We start from the raw sequence: 20,824 nt of genomic DNA, 5'->3' as shown, positions 1-20,824 counted from the left end.
ATTAACACACAATTACTTTCATCTCATGTCCTGGTAGCAGAGTTGTTTTTTACACGTTTTAATCAATGAATGCACATATCACTTGCATGAAAGGAATATATAAGACAATATTTATTTTTATTCTTAAACATCATTAACATGTGTAAACAGCAAATTATAAATACTATACTAAAATAAATAGTAAAGATTCTAATGAGTATGTAATTATGATTTCAAATCCATATCTAATAAAATGCAGATGGTCTTTGACAAATTATTTATTAATCAAAAACAAAAGAACTGATTGATGAATGTGGAAAATAAATTTTAACATCTTAAAAAGATATACTTTTGAATTTTCAAAGGGATATACGAGAGGATAAAAAAAAATAAAAGATTTAAAAATCGGTAACTTGTAATATTTGTTCAGTAACATTTAACTTTAAAGATTGTATTTATGTTTGATATGCAATATTGCTTATGCTAAAACAACAAAATACAGAGATAGAGCCCCTCCACATGAATTCAAAGGCAGAAATATGGAACAATTTAACTTCGTCTTGTTCCAAACGAAGAACCATTTTTGGCTTTTTAATGCCACTTTCATTCACATTTTGACAACACTTTTGTTTTGTTTGTTTGTTTGTTTTCATTTTTCACAATCGGTGTCACTGTCACTTTTAGATACAATTAATTGTTTTCCTGATGCACCATTTATTTGAGCAGTTTTCTTCATTGCAATTATAGAAGAAGAGTTGTCACGCTGAATAGGATTTGCAATTGTCTGGTGTTTGTATTCCAACATCATGTTATTAAGGGGAGCTAATCCGATACAAGCCCGGAATATGTTCTCGATACAGCACCTTTGTTTAAACAAGGCATTTACGACTGGTGTTCCTGCGGGTACCAACGGGGCTTTACATAAATAACTCAAAATTGTCAAAACACTATTAAAGCTTTGAAAGTTGTTTTCATTTTCAGTTTTGAACTGAATTCGTTCACAAATTTCAGCAATAATGACTAGGTCTATTATAAGAGGACTCGCTAACAACGAATCTTCACAAGTGTTGTGAATCACCAAGGTATTGGATCCTCCCATCATTATCTCTGACGTATACTCGTCCATTGCACGTTTGCTGTCTCCTACATGAGGTACGTATTTGATGACCACACAATGATCAGGCTTCTTCTTGTCATGATAGAGAATATCATTAGAGTCAACCATATCATCGACAACATTACTTTTGGAAATCTGAAATTATAAATAACCATTAGGAATTCTGAAATGTTATTTGGATATTTGTTTCTTCTTCAAATAGTTATATATCTGCAAATATTGCAAACTTCGAAGATTATTTTTTTAGTGTGCATCAGGTTTTTTTCGAAAGGTTGTTCAAATCTTTTGACACTATGTGTTTACAGTAGTTTTCATTTGATAAAGTTAACAGAATTAACCTTTTTTTGCTTATTCAAAAGTATAAAACAACAGCATCCAAAACTGAACAAACAAATTAAAATTATTCTTTTATTCTTATCTTCATTTTCTGTTGGATATTTGTCGCGTTGTTAATCATACCCATGCGTCTTTTTTTGTTTTTTCTTTAGTTTTAGAATTTTCAGTATTCCACCCAAAACAAAATAAGAATTAATGTTGGTAAAAGTACTTGAAGTATTAAATTATACTAACCTCTTTTGACCTGAATGTTTGTGGAGCTGACAAGTTTTTACCATCATTGTTTCCAAGATGGTTATAGCTAACGATAGAAACCGGCTTGATTCCAGCACTGACTAGAAAGTCAACAAGAACTGACTTGAGTTTTGTCTGTCCTGACTTAAAGTCATCACCAGCAATAAATACTTTCTTCTTATTGGCTAATTCAAGGGCACCTGGTACAAATGTGTTCTGGGGAGACCCATTGATGTATGTAACCTGAAAATTAAAAAAAAATACCATCATTAATCTGTTAATTTTTTTTAACTGGACATCAAGACACATAACACTTTTTTTAATTATTTAATTTTTGGTTTAAACCTTAGATAAAATATAAATTTGAGCTTGTTTTTTTAAGTTTGAAAACCGTAGCCTTTTATCATCAATCCATTGCTGTAAGAGTTTGGCTTCAGCTTGTATTTAATTCTTTATAAAATTTCTATCCAACACACTATCATCAAAATATTTTTAAAAAATTGCAATAACAAACATGTTTTTTTTTCAAATGTGTATTTTATGTCAAATATACTCACTCCTTCGAGAATAGAAGCTACAGCAAATAGAGTTGAAGGTGAAATTTCTTTTTCTCCTTCCCTAATGCTTCTTAACAAATTTTCTGAAGTGTCGTTGATACCCGGGATGAGATCACTATACCGCTCAGTGTTAGCTGTCCACAAAATTATGACTTTGTCGACACCACTTTCTTCCTTGAATTCACGGATATCTTTTCGGATTCGATCTAATTGTTCTTTCTTGCTGCCAGTTAAAACATTGTCTGCCCGTTCTTCCTGATTTGCAGCAATGAAATCTGGTATGTAAATTGATGGGCGTGGTCTCATGTGCTTCATATGAGGACGAAGCTGTACTTGTAGGTTATAATCTAGCACTCTAGCTCTTTCCATTGAATCGGCAATATTCATGGATGATATGTCCCATCCTGTAATTAAAGAAACAATTCATCTAATGCCTTTTTTATTCACGTAGATATGGTCCAACGTTTAAATATTTAAAAAAAACACCTTAAAGATGTTCTTGGCTTATCAAGATATAAAAGTATTTAAATATAGTTTTGATAGTTTTGCTAGTGTTTTGATGGTTTTTTTTTCTAGGGGTCGCCATGTTACAATTAACGCGTTACATTCCTGGACCTTGCTGGTATATTATAATGAAATGCCATCTGTGAACAAGGTTAAAGAGATACACAAACAAATAAACACACATACATACATAATGTTTAATATACATGAATATCACAAGTTTTTCATTTATTTGATCACCATACGTGTACCCGTCTTAACAGAGAGTGGTATCATAAAGTATAAGTATAAACTTTAAGTTATTTGCTTTTTTCAGGTTTTAAAAAACTTCCCCCATCGACAAAGCGAACAATCTAATTATCAATTTGCATGAAAATGTTTTCTAACACAAGCACATTTGTATTAAGATACATTTGTAAATGTTTTGATATTGGGAGTTTATGATTTCTTTTATCCATTATGTGTGAGGCGAAAATTGTCGAAGGAATATTCAAACAGCCAAAAACAAACGACAATAACCAAAAATATTGAACAATACAAAAGATCATTCAAACATGCATCAATGACCGACTCCTCAGGAGAAACTAGATGTTAAAACAAAGACAACAACGAACAATATATATAGCTGACTTGACAAGAACACAAAAGGGTGTATTAATGAATTTGTATATGCACATAACTTCTTCCTAGGTCTTTCATGTGTCGTAAAAGTTAAGAGCACATCTACTAACATAAAAAAGGACCACTTTTATAGGGAAAAGTTTTTCTTCGAACCCTCCTAATTGAAGGAAAAGGCATAGACAAACACAAAAAGAACTTAAAGGAAATTGTGCTTTTAAAGCAAGTTATGTCAGTACAGAAGCTTCGGTCACTGGATCTTTGATTCCCTCTGCGACTAACTTGTCTTGACCAATTCCTGGGAATGGGAAACAACACTGTACAAATTAGGTGCACCCAAAGAGCTTTTGTGGATTAACCTCTATTATTATAGGAACGTTCAAACCTAAAAACTAAATCAAATCATATTTTAGGAGGTATTTCACCAAATCTTTCTAAGGTCTGCTCAACTTTACACATGGGAGTTGAAATCCTAGTTTATCAACGGATTATTTGATAAAATTTAAATAATTTCAGTACCGAAGCACTGACACCTGCACTGACAAACAGTTAGTCCACTAGCAGAATTTTCGCCTAGTACTACACGTAGAAAAGGAACTAAACCATCATACATTTGGTGCGTCTAAAGCCATTTCGGGATTAACCTTCTTTAGAACCGTTCATATAACATCAAAAGCCGAGGAAATACAAATACTATGTATAATAAGCGAAAAGCTTAATGACCAAAGCTCAACGCTCTTGATATTCTTTTACCCCGTATGCAGTATACTTGAATTGTTCAAATTAAAACATTCAGACCTGGTCGTTAGGGAATTATATACAAAACAATGAAAATACACTCATTTAAAAAGTATTCCCTTTCGTTAATAAGTAAAGCAGATATAAAATATTTTAAAACATGTACGAACATAAACTGTTTTTGAACATGGAAGAATTTTTACTTAAAACTCAGATTTAGGACTGTTTTAAGCTTGTATGCATTGAATGCTTATCATATGTGTTAAACAGTGATCTGTTTCAGAAATCAAAACACATCGTCCGAGTTTATAGGAGCAGTCAATCCCGACCTAAATAACAAACCTTATTTTTACCTTATAAGGTCAGCAAATAGTATAGTCATTACTTTTTAATACGTGGAGTTCATTTATTAGTTTAAATACCACCATGTAAGTACACAATGCCGATTACAATGTGTGCCAACTTAAGTTTTTTTTCTGTCGATCTATCAATGGGATTTTACAACTCGTACGTTCTATGTTTATGGTTACTTCTGGTTTGTGATTTGACTACAACGTACTTTATTGAACCGGGTGGGAATATAGATTTTATTTCTCGCCATTCACATTTAAAACCAGAATAAAAGTGCCATTGATTCACTTTAAAAATCGTAATGCGTGTTCAGAAAAGCTTTAATGAATTAATAACAATCAATAGCGCTCTATATGTATCATTTAAATTAAATTATCATCATGTATATCAATATTCCAAGGTTATAAACTATTCATGTATTAAGTTAGACCCCATATGAGTGAGTAATTTCACGTCGTTCCGAAATATTCATGACATACGAGTAATATTTTATCGACAGATTGGTTATAAAGAGAGTCCTTTTAGAAAGCCATTTGCATATGTAAGGATTTTTTTTTGTTTACACACCCTTGCTCCGTACTATCCACTAGCTGTAAAAACAATAATACTCAGGTTTTTGTCTGCTTTTTATCACTTGTGACTAGTGATATTACTTCGTTTAGGTGAAACACTGTCAACGTATATTTGTTCCCCTAACAGAAGCCTCTCTGGAAACTTTGTTATAAACAATGCAATCATGGCATGTGGTCCCCTTTTGGAACATATTTTCTATACCATCTATGCCGAAAAACAAATACTGTTATATTAGTTATAAGTGAAAAAAAACACCAACATTATAGAAGTCTTCCATTTTGAACTTATGTAATAAAGGAACTTCCATTTCATGTCACGCCTTCACCTTGATGGAAAATCATTGTTTTTATTTAAACAGGATCATAAATAAATGCATGTGAACCTGTATGACGGTACTCACCATCAATAACAACATCATTAGGGTCTACCATTGGCAGGATGTCTTTCATTGGAACATAAACCTCTCCTTCCGGTCCGGTACCAAGACCTACAGTGCTAGCCTGTGTTATAGACCCAAAATAGTTGGCATGTTTAAGGCCTTCCTTCGTATGCCATGACATTTTGTGCTTGTTTGCCAAGATGGCAGCAGTTACAGTACAACCATTGTTTCCTCCCCATCCTACCAACATCACTCCTAGTTTTGGTACCTTCCTTTCTGTACGGAATGTGTACTGCGTGGTGACTGGAGTAACGTTGATCGTTCCATCAGGACCGTTCCGTACCTGTGATGTTTGGTAATCATATTTAGATTCTATGTATTCTTCTGTGTACGTTACATTTGGACTATTCACTTTGATAGTTGCCATTGTTATTCAATCTAAAATATTAATATTTTATTATAAGTTTGATTTTTCCCGTCAATAGAAAACTTTCAATTAAGTTTAAAGAGGACCCATCGCACAATAATATAATACAGCATTACACAGAGTAAATTATAGATATTAGATATACAAGAAAGCCATTCTATACAGAATTATATATAAAGAGATTATAACATTAAACATTACAAAAAAAATCCTCTTTTATAAACACATTCATGTGTACATTATTTGGACATAGTTCTGTAAAATTAATTTATATTGATTAAATGATTTGTGCTTATAAATGTCATGAAATACTTGCCACCGGACATTCAGCAAACAAGAATAAACCAATATTCTGTCCAGCGGTAGAATCAATAAAAATAACAAGTATAACTGGAAGCTGATCGTAGATAATATCACTATCAGCAGTTACATACTACATAATTTAGAATGCTGGTCAGTTGAACTCTGAACAAGTTCCATTTATTCACTTATGATTTTTTTCTCGTATATTATCTCGATTCTGTACTCACAGAAGTTCGAAGCTCAACACGTGTTATAATTTTTAGTCGGTTCATTTAAAAATAACATAACTTAACCTAAAGCTAAATCTTATATGATCCTACCTGTTGTCTATTCGACTCCTTTGCAAATAATGATCAATACTGGTGTTTTAAATTTTCTTATACGTTATGACTACCATAAGCCAGTGTTTTGTAATGGTCATGCATGAATGGCAACGGTCAAAGTCCAACACAAAAATATACATACATTTAAACCCGGTATATGGTCTTATAATATCGTACGATACATGGAACATTCTGAGCCAATCAGAGAACACAACGTTGTTATTTACAAGAAAACATCAATACTAAATCATGATATTTGTTCTAAGTATAGAATCTTGATTTTAGTTGCATCATTCAAAATCTTAAGAGTTAATTATGTGGAATTATTGCTTTAGAGAACCATTTATGCCCTTTTTTGATCTTTTTTGTCGAAAAATATTCCAAACCTTTTTTTATATTACGCGATGAAATGTATGTATACATTAACGATATTTCACAATCATCAATTTTCTAAACAATTCAAAATGATAACTACATGTGGTTCTATTGAAACATGTATTCTAATTCTAAAAATAAGTGTATAAAAATAAAAATAGTAAGACCTTATTACAATTTTTTCTATATTTAGAATAACCGTCAGTTTTGCATATGAATTATAAATAGAAAAGCACATGAGAAATACCGATATCATGTACAGAGATCAACAGAGATAAAATGAAATAGGAACCGTCAAAAAAGCTCCGACACCAATATGATATTTTAATATCTTTTAAATATATCGAATTTACAGGAACGTTCAAAATGCAGGTACACATTTTCACTTTTTCTGTTAAAAGGGACATTAACCGTCAAAATCTTGTTCACCGATTTGACTCAAATTCTCAAATTCGACTTATAACGTACTAAAACGTATATCCATATCATGAAAAGTCTAAAATAAACAATTTACGACGCATATATTCGATAATGTGTAATAGTGTGTATGTTTGTCTCGACGCCATCTAAACATCCAGATGTCCTCCGAAGACTGCCGATGTTCATATAACATGATGCAAAAATAACAAAAGATTAAAATAGATAGCGAACTCATGCATTTAGTTTTTTTTCTAGGTTTTGTTTGTTTATTATTATAGGTTAAAATAATATGTTTATAATTGTTTTTATCTGTTTAAGTGTTTGTGAATCAAATCAGTCAACCTAATGGTTTACCAGACGAATAGATGAATACTCCGACTACGGAATGACGGATGGTTTGTTAACTCCGTAAACAAGGTAATCTTGTACGCAATGTACGAACAATTAAGATGCGAATTCGATCTGCCATTCTCACTTATGCACGAATGATCAAAATTCAGTTCAATAACTCCTGAAGAGGCAAACAATTTACTTACAAGTAAAATTTTCACTGATTTTACTTAGGTAAAAGCAATTTATCCGAAATTAAACATAGAGCGTTATTATTCTATCATGAACAAAAAATAACTCAACATTGGAACAAAAATCCTGATAGAAAATGTAAGCTCCGCTGTATTGACTTTACGACAAATACGCAAGTGCTTGTTTAATGCTGCTACATAAAAGGAAAGTTAACTAATGGGAAATGATGTAAATGTTATTTTATAAAATTTCGTTGTTTTTAGATGGTCTTTTTGTATTCACTGCAAATTCCTATGAGTATCACAAGCACGTGCTCTAGTGTCTTTGTACCATAGTGTTAATTTAAAGTAAGACATTTGAATGATAACACATTTACAATTTGTCAAATTCTGTTGGTATCCTATGTTCCATCAACAAAAATATCAATGACCATTTTACATCTTCTCCATATACTATTAGATTGGAACAACGCATTAGTCGACGGCAAGCAAAACTCAAATTTAGTTAAAAATTGGTTTCTTGACATGACGAATAATAGTTGATTAGAATAGAACAAACAGTCACTTTCACAGGAGGAAATGTAGCTCTTGACATATGTTTTACTAATTTACCATCATAAGTTAAGATATGTGAACCATTATCTGGAAAAAGTTTATAGCTTTTAAAGTTTAAAATTAGAGTTGGTTACCTGTCAAAAAATAATTCCAAATGACATACCAAAGATGTTTTGTTATTTCACTTTATTCAACTTTGAATGTAGTCGTTATTTTTATGATCTGATCAACTCTTGCTCTTTATAGTTGAATTAAAAATACCTATTTGTGGTTCATTTTAAGCAAAGTATTGAAGTTGTTGAAGGTTAATATTTTGTTGCATTTCTACAGAGAAAATGAAAGGAAAATAGTAAAAAACATCTCTGTTCAATAACTTTTTTTTCCAAAGGAATTAATTTTTGCGAAGATGGCTTAATCTAGCTTTTCAAATTTCACATCAAATTCGATAAACGTTTGATGTGTATTTCTTTAGTTCAACAAAACACTAATATTATTAACATTTTTAACATATTTGTAAAAATATTCTAGGTTAGGTTAAGGGGAAATAATAGACCCTATCGTTTGCCATTCATATGGTTTTTTTCCGGTCCTGAAATTTAATCCGTCATTTGTCATAAAATTTGAGATTCGCGGTATGCGATATTTACACACATTGCTTTCAAATTTTTTGTTGTGCTCCAATTGTTCAATCATGAATTGAATTTTTCATTTGATACCATTTTACCAATCCGTCTCGTATAATCTTTGTGTTTGTGTTTGCAATCGATTCTTTTCATATTTAAAATGTCCACATGATCTATGGAATACAGATTTTCCTTAATAACACAGAAACATAGCCCGTTTGTTATTGTCCACACCTTTAAAAAAAAACCACCACCGCACAAGGAATTAAAACTTCATTCAGTTGTTTTCATAATCTAGCATTGCGTCGCTTCCACTACTAGTGGACCTTTTTACCCGATAGTATCGCTAGCTCAGTATTTAGTCCTTCTGGATTGACAAAATACTTATTTCAACTTATCCTCTCCATTGCTAAATTGCTAAATTATAAAGAACATGAAAGAAAGCCCAGAAATATTAAGAGTATTCAAACATATTAGTGGAAACAAAACAACAAAGCCATGTAAAAAAAATGAAAAGACAAACAACAGTATACAAAAAACTATCTAGAAAAAACAAAGACTGAGCAACACAAACACCACTAAAAACCGGGTGGGGTCTCAGGTGCTCCGTAAAGGAATTCAAATCCTGCTCCAAAATTTGGTAAATAAAAAAACCACTACAGATTCACAGAATTTATACAGAATATTTTTATAAGCTGCAATATTTCAGATTTAGCAGTTGTTTCTAGAGTGCCAAAAATAGAGCCTATCTTGATAATAAAGACCATATTCACTTATTTATAAACTAAACATAGGTATTTCAATACACTGTGGTTAAATCTTTATGTACAGTGCATTTCTTTATTTATTACAAGCAACAGTCGTGACTATATTTAGAATGTACATATTATGATTAAAACACAAGCTGAGGGGATCACAGAAGACACTTACGGAGCCCGTTTTGGTACACCCACAGGGTAAGCGTGTTCTATAGTTACAAATGCGAATCAACACTTGATGTGTAATATGACAAACAGTATATTCTATTATACTACCTGACTCGAGAATACAAAAGAAGTTATTTTAAAGATTCGGCCAAGCAAAAATCTCCGTTCCTTATTTTAATATTCCAAATGCTTTGTTCAGCTATTTTATTCATTTGAAATTAAATTGATAATAACTTTGAAAGGACATCGAAAGGCGTGATGGACATACTTTCCCTTATTCCTATATTACAAAACCAATTTTCAACTATTTCATTCATCTGAGGATAAAACAGATGTTCTAGTCAACAAAATGACTTTATCTAGAAAAACAAGTTCATAAAGTTTAAATTTTTTGGAAAGTCCGAAGTTTGTAGAATTAACAGTCAAATGGAAATCCAAAGTTTTCTTAAACTATCATATGCACTCAGAATATTCATACATTGTAAATGTTCAAATATTCAAAAATGATTCATGTTACTTTTTTTGACACTCGTATAAGGAAATTACTAATTTATAAATAGGTAATTGTATACTCGGCCATTGTTTGGGTAAAATAAGGTTTAATTTCCTTATAATACTTTTGTTTAATCCATGATTTCAGTATCATTTTCGATTTTCAACTACATAAGTAGGTAGAAGAAAGTCAGTTTTTTCCATAATGTAACAAGCAGGAGAAAGAGGTTAGTAGGATTTTGTTTTTAACTTTTGCTTACAAAGTCTTTTGAAACTTGTATTATTTTTTAATGACATGCATTGCATTCAGAAAAAAAGGTTGATCAATTTCTAAATCTGGACTAGTTTTACGCATTGTCTTAAACATATATAAGAATACGATTTTATCGTCATTTTGTTACATGTGGTTTATCATGCTGAAAAGTAAAATTACAAAGATAAACTTCTAGGAAAATTCAAAACAGAAAGTCTGTAATTAAATGGCAAAATGAGAAGCTCAAAGATATCAAACGAATGGATTACAACTGTAATATTCTTGACTTTGCACATGCATGTATTTTATAAGGTAGATAATGGAGGATTAAATCTGGTTTTATAGTAGCTAAACCTCTCACTTGTATGACAGTAGCATACAAATCCATTATATTGACAACAATGTATGAACAAAATAAAGAGACATAATAGGCAATTTTTTCAAAAATAGAGGTACAGCCGTCAACTTTGTGTTTAAATCTTAATCACTATTAAACAAAAAAGAAATGTCAAGAAAGAAAATCAAAAACAGATATAGACAAAGCACGTGTGCAAAAACGAAAGACAAGAAAAGAAATATTTACTATGGCACAATAACACAAAGACGGGATGTATAAATACCGAGCCACGTCAATTGGATATTACCAAAAATATAATAAATAGTAAAACTTATAATCTACTATGACAAATATAAGAACACTATAATACAGAAGAAGAAGATAAATAACGTCAGTATCTAGAATTTGTATTGCTAGAACATTCGTGAATTATTTATGAAGTTGATACGGAATATTTATCAAGGTTTTGGTATCTTTTGATGAACCTTAAAGAAAAAGAACGACACTTGCTTTGAAAATAACCCAGGTTCATCAACTTTCAACTCAGACCCTGGTGACGTTTTACAAAAGTCTGAAACAAGATATTAAAACCGAATGAGTTGGTAAATGTATATTCCATATGCAGGTGAAGTTGGTTCATTGCTACCTTTTTAAGGTGGTGAAAATTTATAATTTTAAAAGTGAAATAGGGCCGTTTGTCATAGAATCTGGTACTGAATTGGTCGCTTATGTCAAATGAGAGGTATACGTCTAAAAATAAGGCAGGATAGCCTTGTCCGTTGTTGCTTTAAGTTCTGGTTTTATCATATATTAGTGAAAAACCCAATCAGAAAATTTTGGTTTGTTAATGGAAATTACATTATCAATGTATCTGAATTTGAAATAAAATGATCGAGTTTCTTTGGTATATTTATGTTTTCAACAAGTGCCTTTATGAACTCCGACTCATACGAAAATTAGAAGAGGTTGGCAAGGATATTCACACAGTTCGTTCCCATATGAATGCTAAAAAAATGTTGAAAAAGTTAACTTCCAAATTCAACAAATATGTTGACAAAATAAAAATCTATAGCATATTATTGATCATTAGTAATATATTTATAGCGTATAGCGCAAAAAGAACTGCTTCATACTTTTTATCGCGTCTTATATTGTGGTTTACCATCTATGTCGTCCGTCTGAACAGAACATTGTTCTAAAGCGGTGGATTTCGCTAGCCATTAAACCAGGTTGGATCCATCATTTTATTCTAAAAATGTCCTTTTATAAACCAAGCAGTTGTTATCAAATAGTTCGTTTCTATGTATGTTGGCGTTTGCTTTTTTTGCACTTCAGTGTTTCTGTTGTTGTTGTGTTTTCCTTTTATAGTTCATGTATTTCTCTCTGTTTTAGTTTGTTACGAGTGTATGTATTCTCTCAATCTATTTATGACTTTTGAACACTGGTATACTACCGTTGACTTTATTTACCATTTTTATGTTGAAATGCATTGTGGATTAAAGCTTTTAGACGATTTTTCAATTTCACATGGGTAATGGTTGGTATACATGGTTGAAATAAGTTTTGATAGCACTGATGATAGAGAAAGATCGAGAGTTGAAACTACCTAGAAGTTAATTGATGAGCAAATACATTTGTTTAGTTTTCTATTTTTTTCGTTCTTTTGTTCCAAACTTTACCGGTTTCCGGTGATCATAAATCACACTTGATTCTAATCTTTAGCATAACAAAAAGCGTTATTCAAACAGTACTATTTCTACTGCTAAGTAAACAACAACAAAAAAAAAATCCTTCTTGTGCTGAAATTAAATAAAGTATCTACGAAGTTGCTGTAAAAATCTACTTACTTTTTTTCACTGCACGTGTTCAAAATTTGAGATTATTTTAACTACATGTTATATCCTTGAAATATATAATTCATATTTTAATCCTAAATTGTTAAACACCCGGAGGTTTTAGATTTTTGTTTGAACTAGTCAAAAGTACAAGTAGTACTTATTATTATAGAGTACTTAACATGTATTCTGGAAGTGTTTTTAAAATGAAGGGAAAAAAATCGAAAGTGTATTGATCATTAGCTTTTTTGTTCTTGATCGATTTGAATTAATATTTACAATCATTAATTAGCATAATGATATAATAAATCTGAATACCTCAAGTGTGTAGTGGTAATGATAATTATCAAAAATAGTGAAAAGACTTAAAAATGAAATAACTGATTGCTTATGCTCTCAAAGTTAACAAGCTTTTTGTCGGTAGTACTGCACTTAGACAAATCAGACGAAGATTTTTTTGTATTACAAAATGAATAGATATAACAGCAAACAATATCACCTTTTCGTAATTATCTAAATCACTATAAAAACAAACAGATTTTTTGTGATTGTTAAAAGTCGCCCAAAAAATGGATAAAATTCCATCTGGCAATTATTAAGATCTTTGTAATATACTGTCTGTTTGGTAATTGCACACCTGAACGATTTAGAAAAACAAGCCAATAACACCCTCTTATTCCAACAAACAGACTTGACGTATACTGGGTCACCCTGATCAACTACGTAAATTTTGAGTATACCGGTGAACAGCAACCGAAACTACTTTGAGAATATTGTCATACATTTATCGATGCTTGATAATCGAAATTATTTTTTTTTAAATTATTTGATGTGCATCATTAAATAGTTGAAAAACGTACATATGCAGTTTTCCGATGAAGAAACTGTTTTTAAAATAGGCGTATACGATGAATGCATATTGATTTATGTTGTATTGATTTATGTTGTTATAGGACGTTACATTCTATCACTATTGAAACAAAGCCATGTTCTAATTCCAATAGAACATGGATTAAACGTAATTTATCTGGTTGGAAATCAAACATTACACTTTAGAAGAAAAATTTACATGTTTCTATTGTGAATCAGTCGATTTTCTATTACATTTTGTCTTCATTAAATCAAAATGGCTGACTTTCGAACGTGTAACTTAGGTCCGCTTTGAGAAACAAAAGTTCTATTTTTTTTTCATTAGACTCGAAATAATTGTATCATGTCATACTTTATGCTAATTCTAATATGAGTAGGCGTTATAATTGACAATATGTTAACCTCGCTTACACTCGATAAAAAGATATTGACAAATAAAATGTTTATCCATATTAAAATGAGCATGACATGATAGAATTATTTCGTTAATGATGTCCATGTACCAATGATATTTTGCTTTGTTTTGTGTATTTGATGCCCTTGCATATAAATGAAAATACATTTTTTGTACATTAAAAAAATCAAATGTTCTTGTTTTCAAATACACTCTTGATAAAGAATAAAGTTTTACTTGCGTTGCAGAAAGCGAAAGCAGGTCAAGCAACCGCTCGACTCCGTCCGTCTGTCCGTCCGTATTTTCGTCCATTCGTCCGTCCGTCATAAAGATTTTTTTTTTCATAGAATCAAAGTTGTCTTAGCTTCCTCGAAAGAAAATAGTTAGATATTTGGTCTGTAGTTTTATAATGTTAAGTTGTTGCGAGTATGCAATTCTTACATCTGCCATGTATTATCTTCCTAAAAAAATAGATTGGGTATTTATGTAAAGAAAACGTGTCATTGTCCGAAACCAATGTAAACAGGATTTGGTATATAGTGATGTCATATGGACATGTTTTTATGGATTGGACATGTTTGGGCGGATGCGCTTGTTTCTGAGTGTTGCATATACTTATAAACTAGTTCGGTTACGCCGAAAAACTTTCAATTGTTGCTGAATTAACCAGCATCACAACATTAACAGTGGATACAATTTCGATTTATAATTATTCAATAATCGATTGATTGGTTATTGGTGTTTAACAACACTTACAGCAAATTTGGCTATAACATTGCGATCAGTGTGTAGGGTAGGAAGCATGGGTGCCTTGAGAGAGAAAAACTAACAATCTAAGCCATTTAAGATTTCGGTCGAACGCACATGGTTCAAACTTACGATATCAGTGTAGACAGGCTAGTAATACAGTATTTAAACTACTAACACCATTCGACCGAAGAGGTATTATTCAATGGAAATTTCAGTACAGTGTACTGGAAATGAATACAATTTTGTTTTATTTATTTTTTACGATTTATATCCAATAACTGTATACTTCAAATTAATAGTTGTTTCTTATGAATCATTACAGATAATTATGTGGTTATTCAAACTCAATGATTATAGAGCCCAATTAATGGGAATCCATATTTGTTCAAGCAGGTGCAGCAACATGTGATTTTTAACAACTTAACAAACATTAACTAGATTTAGCTACTTGTATTTACCTATCTGTTTAATTAGTATGATTGTTTTGATAAGCATGCACTTTTGTTGTGATAACTTCTTGCACCTATTCCTTGAATGCCAACATAATTTTACAGGTAAATTGTTGGTAGATCAAAGGATGTTGGCATTCAAGGAATAAACTAAAGAACTGTAATGTTTAGAAAACGCCACAATAATAGTTTGATAATTGACACAATTGATATGCAATGGGTAGGAAAAAGATACTCACACCCAACGTGTCAAATGTATATTTATAATCAACAAACTTTTATCCAACGTATCTGATTTAATTAAAATAGATAACAAACACCATCTCGTAACCGTCGAATGATCTAACCAAAGTTATACATGAATTTATTTTTATTGATAGATACTTTTGAATTTTTCAGACATGTCAACAAGCTATTATGAATCGTTAAGGTCTTATAATTATATATGTCAGAAGTTTGGTACAGTTGAAATGGTACGCTTAAGACGCAATCTCTACAATCTTTGGGATATCATACAATACAACGGTCCATCAAACGTTCAGATTAGCAGCGGCAGTGCAGTTGAAGGTTTTGACATGATAGGAAGTGACATCAATATCATGCATTTGCTTATAGGAACAGTTGTATGTTTAAGTGAACGCGATGCCGAAATTGCTGCTCAAGACACCATTGTAGGTTTCAGTGAAGATGATGCCGAAATTGAAACCGATATTACAACTTTAGTAGTGGATACTTATAATACAAAACCATGCTATGCGTTGCTTCGTGTGCCGAAAAACGTTCCTTTATCAGAATACCTCCAGTGCCTACTCGTGCATAAAGGTCAAGACATATTTTATTCTAGTCACCTATTTAAGCTATTTTTTCAGAATAGATTATCAAGTACTAGCCTTCCGTTGAAAATTCATGGACCGTGTTTGACTACAGAAGACGACAAATTCGATACATTATATTGCTTTAGATGTAAATGTTGGCCTTCTCAAGCTCTGCCATGGATTTCAAGGTCGCGAATAAATCATTGGCCGTCACCCGTATTAATATCAAAAATTGTAAGTTTTGGCGTTTTATTTGTGCCAGTAGGTTGTAAAGGGTCGATAAATGAAGATATTGAATGGAGAATGTCGTTTTCGATTGCAGAAAAGTTACTGATATACTCTTTCAATCACACACAATTCTTGTGCTATGGGCTAATGAAACTGCTACTTAAAGATGTAATTGATCAAAACGAATCGTTAAAGGGACTATTATGCTCTTATTTTCTTAAAACTTTACTGTTCTGGTTATGCGAAGAAACCGATCAAGATATGTGGAAACCTGAAAAAATATCATTGTGCTTCAAAGCATGTGTCTGTAGACTTTTATACTATGTGCAGTATTCCACCCTAGTACACTATTTTATTCCCCAAAACAATTTCTCTGAAAAAAGATTTAAAAAGGAGGAATATATCCAAATGATTGGATTTCTGCAAAACGTCCGTCATCATGGTTTGCAATGCCTCTTTGATCAATCTGTTGTATTTAGCGGTGTTTTTCATACACTATATAAACCTCGCCATAATTCAGAGGCAATTCATTCGATGCTGTTCATAATAACAACATTTATGAAAAAATATTTTGAGAAAAACGAGAGCAGTCTTTTGATATTAAACAAAATAAATAAATTTAGTGGTGTAAAACTTGCATTGAAAATAATTATCTTTCTTTGGAAAAAATCAAACAATCTGAATGTACAGCGAGACACAACTAATTATTTCAATAATAAACTACAATATAAACATTTCAAACAACAACAGTTACTTTTACTAAATTTTTCTATACATAATCGATTTCGTGAAACAGGATGGTTGTTTGTAGCATCTTTCTTCTACCGTCACAAGAGGTATCATATTGTAAAAGAACTCATTTCATATGTTGTATCACGTTCGTTAAAGGCACATCCATCCACAATAGGAACGTTATACAAGCCTGAGTTTAATAAGATACCGGCGATGCTTATTTTGAACTTGTTAGTGAATCAGATGATGTTTTTTGAACAAGGGTCTGCATTGATACCAGAGGAACTGGGACTTGAAGTTACAAACAATTTATTATTTACTGTGCCGATTATGGTATATGCTCATTTTTTAAATTTTTTGTCAAATTACCATTTAGGAGATTTTATGTCGTATATGGAGTCGTTGAGATCTCTAGAAAAAAACACATACGGTTTTTACAGATACTATCCAACAGAAAATATAGAAAATATACCTTCTTTCCTTTGTCTGGGAATAGCATATGAGATGATTGGTCATTTAAATGAGGCACACGAATGCTTTAGTACCTGTAATTCTTTGGATCAACATATGTATACAAAAGCAGCTTTTCGAATGTCAAAATTGTATAAATAGTATTGTTAGATTATAATACGGCGTTGTTTTCCCGAATTCTCGTGAGAATTAAAGCCAGTGTATAGAAAGTTTGAATCCTGAAATACCTTTTTATTGTATTTGTCATGGATGTCTGGTGTAGACTATATAATAGATCAACATACGAAACATTGAAATAAAAACTGATATATCAAATGTATTGTTATAATGAATATGAGATACAGGTAGGAGATGCAGTCGGCTTTATATCGTGAATACAGCCATTCGTAAGTAAAATCTGTTGTGCCACGATTATTTGCAGTTTTCTTTTAATAAAAACCTTCATTCATTCGTATTTTCCCGGCGTATATTTTCCGCGAAACTAGGTCATACATGTTTTCACTTTTTGTACACTTGCTTGTTATGCGGAATAATTGTCTAAAGTTACAACATAATTACCTTATTCAGAAGTTATTAATGCATCCTATTTAATTCTAACATTATAAAAGGATAAATATGAATTAAATAGGATGCATTAATAACTTCTGAATAAGGTAATTATGTTGTAACTATAGACAATCATTCCGCATAACAAGCAAGTGTACAAAAAGTATTTCCGATATCATTTGTGAAACCTTTATTCCATAACGGTCAACCAGCGAGGGCGTCCGTAAAATTTACGAAGGGATGATTTCAACTTCAACTGTTTGCACTCTTGGTTTAAAAGCTTCCTTGAAAGCAGCAATACTCTACCTTTTTTGTGCTGACATGAATTGCCATTGATATGGTTATATTTATAAATTTACTGTTTACAAATGTTTTATTTTTTTTTAAAACTAATGCTTTTCTACCTCAGGCATAGCTTACTTTAGCTGTATTTGGCACATAAAATTTTGGTCCTTAATGCTCTTCAAATTCGTACTTTATTTGGCATTTTTAACTGTTGTGGATTCGAGCGTCACTGATGAGTCTTTTGTAGACGAAATGCGCGTCTGGCGTAAATACTAAATTTAGTCCTGGTATCTATGATGAGTTTATCTACCAAGGAAATCATGATAGGAAATGCAAGCCTGGGAATATCGTATCAATTTGGAGATATGTACTCCGTATGCAGGCGCTGCTTGCATATTGCTACATAGAAATCGAAAGTTCCCAATTGAGAAGCTGAACTCAACTCTTTTGTCGTAAAGTTCTGTTTTTAACCGACCCTCATTGTCAATTTCTAGATGGAATTTAAGATATGAGGCGGACTTTACTGTATATGTAGCATCCTTTATCTCTAGATCGATGGGATAAATTCGTTCAATATAGTCACAAAATTGTGTATTATTTAGTGAGAGAACATCATCTATGTAGCGGAACTTAAAGTTAAAGGTTGTTGCTTACTTTTTATCTTTCATCTTTAGAAGTTCCTGTATTAAGTCAACCTAATAATAAAAAAGATACAAGTCGGCAAGAGGAGGGGCACAATTGGTTCCCATTGGAATTCCGACAAACTGAAAAACACGTCCTCCGAACGAAACAAATATGTTGGCAATCAAGAAATAAAGCATCATGATTATGTCCGGTTCAGAGCATTTTTGGTTTGAATCAGAATTATTCTATACAAAATAGGATGTATCCCTCCCCAAGACAAGATACTTGTATCTACGTTCGCCATCCTTTTTAATGAAACAAAGTAAAAACATGCACAAAGAACCGTATTTTATAACATCTAAATGTGACTTTGCAGCATGTTATATTAATATTATGGATATATATGATTTTGATTTGCATGAAAGCTCTAGAAATACACCAATTTGAAACCCGAATTGTGAACCTTTTAATATAATATGATATAGATGAAATTAAGGTCCAAACCTTGTTCTTTTATGCTTTTGAATAAAATAGCACGGTGATCAGACTCAATTTGATTTTAGATTTAATCGTCAAATATACTATTTGTCTATATTATCTATCACTGCATTCGTCAAAATAAGTACTTTTGAGATATCAATGTCGTCAAAAAGAAATGTGGTGACAGTTTTTTTTTTTTAAATAAGGTCAAACATCGAAGTTGACAATCAGATGTAATCATAGTGAGTTTGTCAAAGTGTTGAATACTTAAAATAACAAAGAAATTAAGCCTGTTTGTTTTCTTTATCAGATATGAACTTCACTCTTTGTGCGGCGTTCCCTTTCAAGAGCTTTTCTAAAGTATTTTATTTTTTTAGTGGTCAAAAACGTCTGCCCCTGTGTGCGCTAGAGTAAAGCATTGTTACATATTTTTAAAATAGTCAGCTGAAAGGTCACCGAATGTTTTATTTTTCTTAGAATCAACACATTGAACCTATGCAATGCCATGTGTACTAGAATGCAAGTTGTGAGTGATGGGTCAAAGGAAGGTAGAAAAGGAAACAGAGAGACTTCAGATTTGAATTGCATCACCAAATCAGTCTCATGGTGCCGACATCATGGAAAGGAGAAACTGGAGTGGGACCGACAGGATGAAACAGCACATTTTCTACTCTTACATCATCTATACCGTTTGTCAAAAACCAATGCATATCTGAATAAAAGTTTTGGATTTATGTGACCTGAGGTTATTTCAAGCGATTTTCATTTTAGGTCATATTTTCAAACGTTTTTAATTTTGACTATGATATTGGACTAGGAAAAATCTTTAAATAACCTCCAAAATGAGCGCGAAGTGTGAATTAGTAAGACATGTTCACGCCTTCCTTGACCGCTGTGAGCATATATTGAAAAGACATGGATGATTGGATTTGAAAAAATATCCTTATTTCAAATTGTACAAATCGTGTACGATCTTTGTCATTTTATATTAGTTTCCTTGTTGATCTAGAGATACGAGGCTATGTCATACAAACTTGTCTGGTCTTGTTTCCTTTCTGGATTATTGGCTATATACAATTCATCAGGCTTTCTACTGATTTTTTCAAACTTTAGGCTGTAGTTGTTTCTATTGTAGATTCATTGTGCAATGAATCAAATTTTATTTTTTACTACATACCATTACCGCCAATAAGATGCCGCTTGTACGAATACAAAATTCTAAGATGTCAATGTTTTCCGGTGTACTTACTTATATTAAGATTTCAACTACCAATAAACAAAAACAATTCTATTTGTTGTAAGGGAATAATTCCGAAACATTGACACGAAATAGTAAATGCAGTTTTTAATTATACATTCTGCTTCGGGAACATAGTTTTAGTTGATATGTTTTTATAGTTTTCA

General features: G+C 31.6%; 1 protein-coding gene across 1 annotated transcript; it reads right to left on the bottom strand.

Moving 5' to 3' along the window:
• Window positions 1-617: 617 nt before the first annotated feature.
• Window positions 618-6,610, bottom strand: LOC134718252 (uncharacterized). Its single transcript, XM_063580749.1, has 5 exons — window positions 6,437-6,610; window positions 5,408-5,824; window positions 2,224-2,627; window positions 1,667-1,909; window positions 618-1,231 (listed from the first exon to the last, which is right to left on the bottom strand). The coding sequence occupies exons 2-5, from the start codon at window positions 5,811-5,813 to the stop codon at window positions 629-631; spliced, it is 1,656 nt and encodes a 551-aa protein (XP_063436819.1). The 5' UTR covers window positions 5,814-5,824; window positions 6,437-6,610; the 3' UTR covers window positions 618-628.
• Between the last annotated feature and the right edge of the window lie 14,214 nt (window positions 6,611-20,824).

This window comes from Mytilus trossulus, chromosome 1, assembly GCF_036588685.1.
Source record: "Mytilus trossulus isolate FHL-02 chromosome 1, PNRI_Mtr1.1.1.hap1, whole genome shotgun sequence".
NCBI lineage: Eukaryota > Metazoa > Mollusca > Bivalvia > Mytilida > Mytilidae > Mytilus > Mytilus trossulus.
Note: the sequence above shows the minus strand (reverse complement) of the source record. Positions and strands in the feature narration are given on the sequence as shown.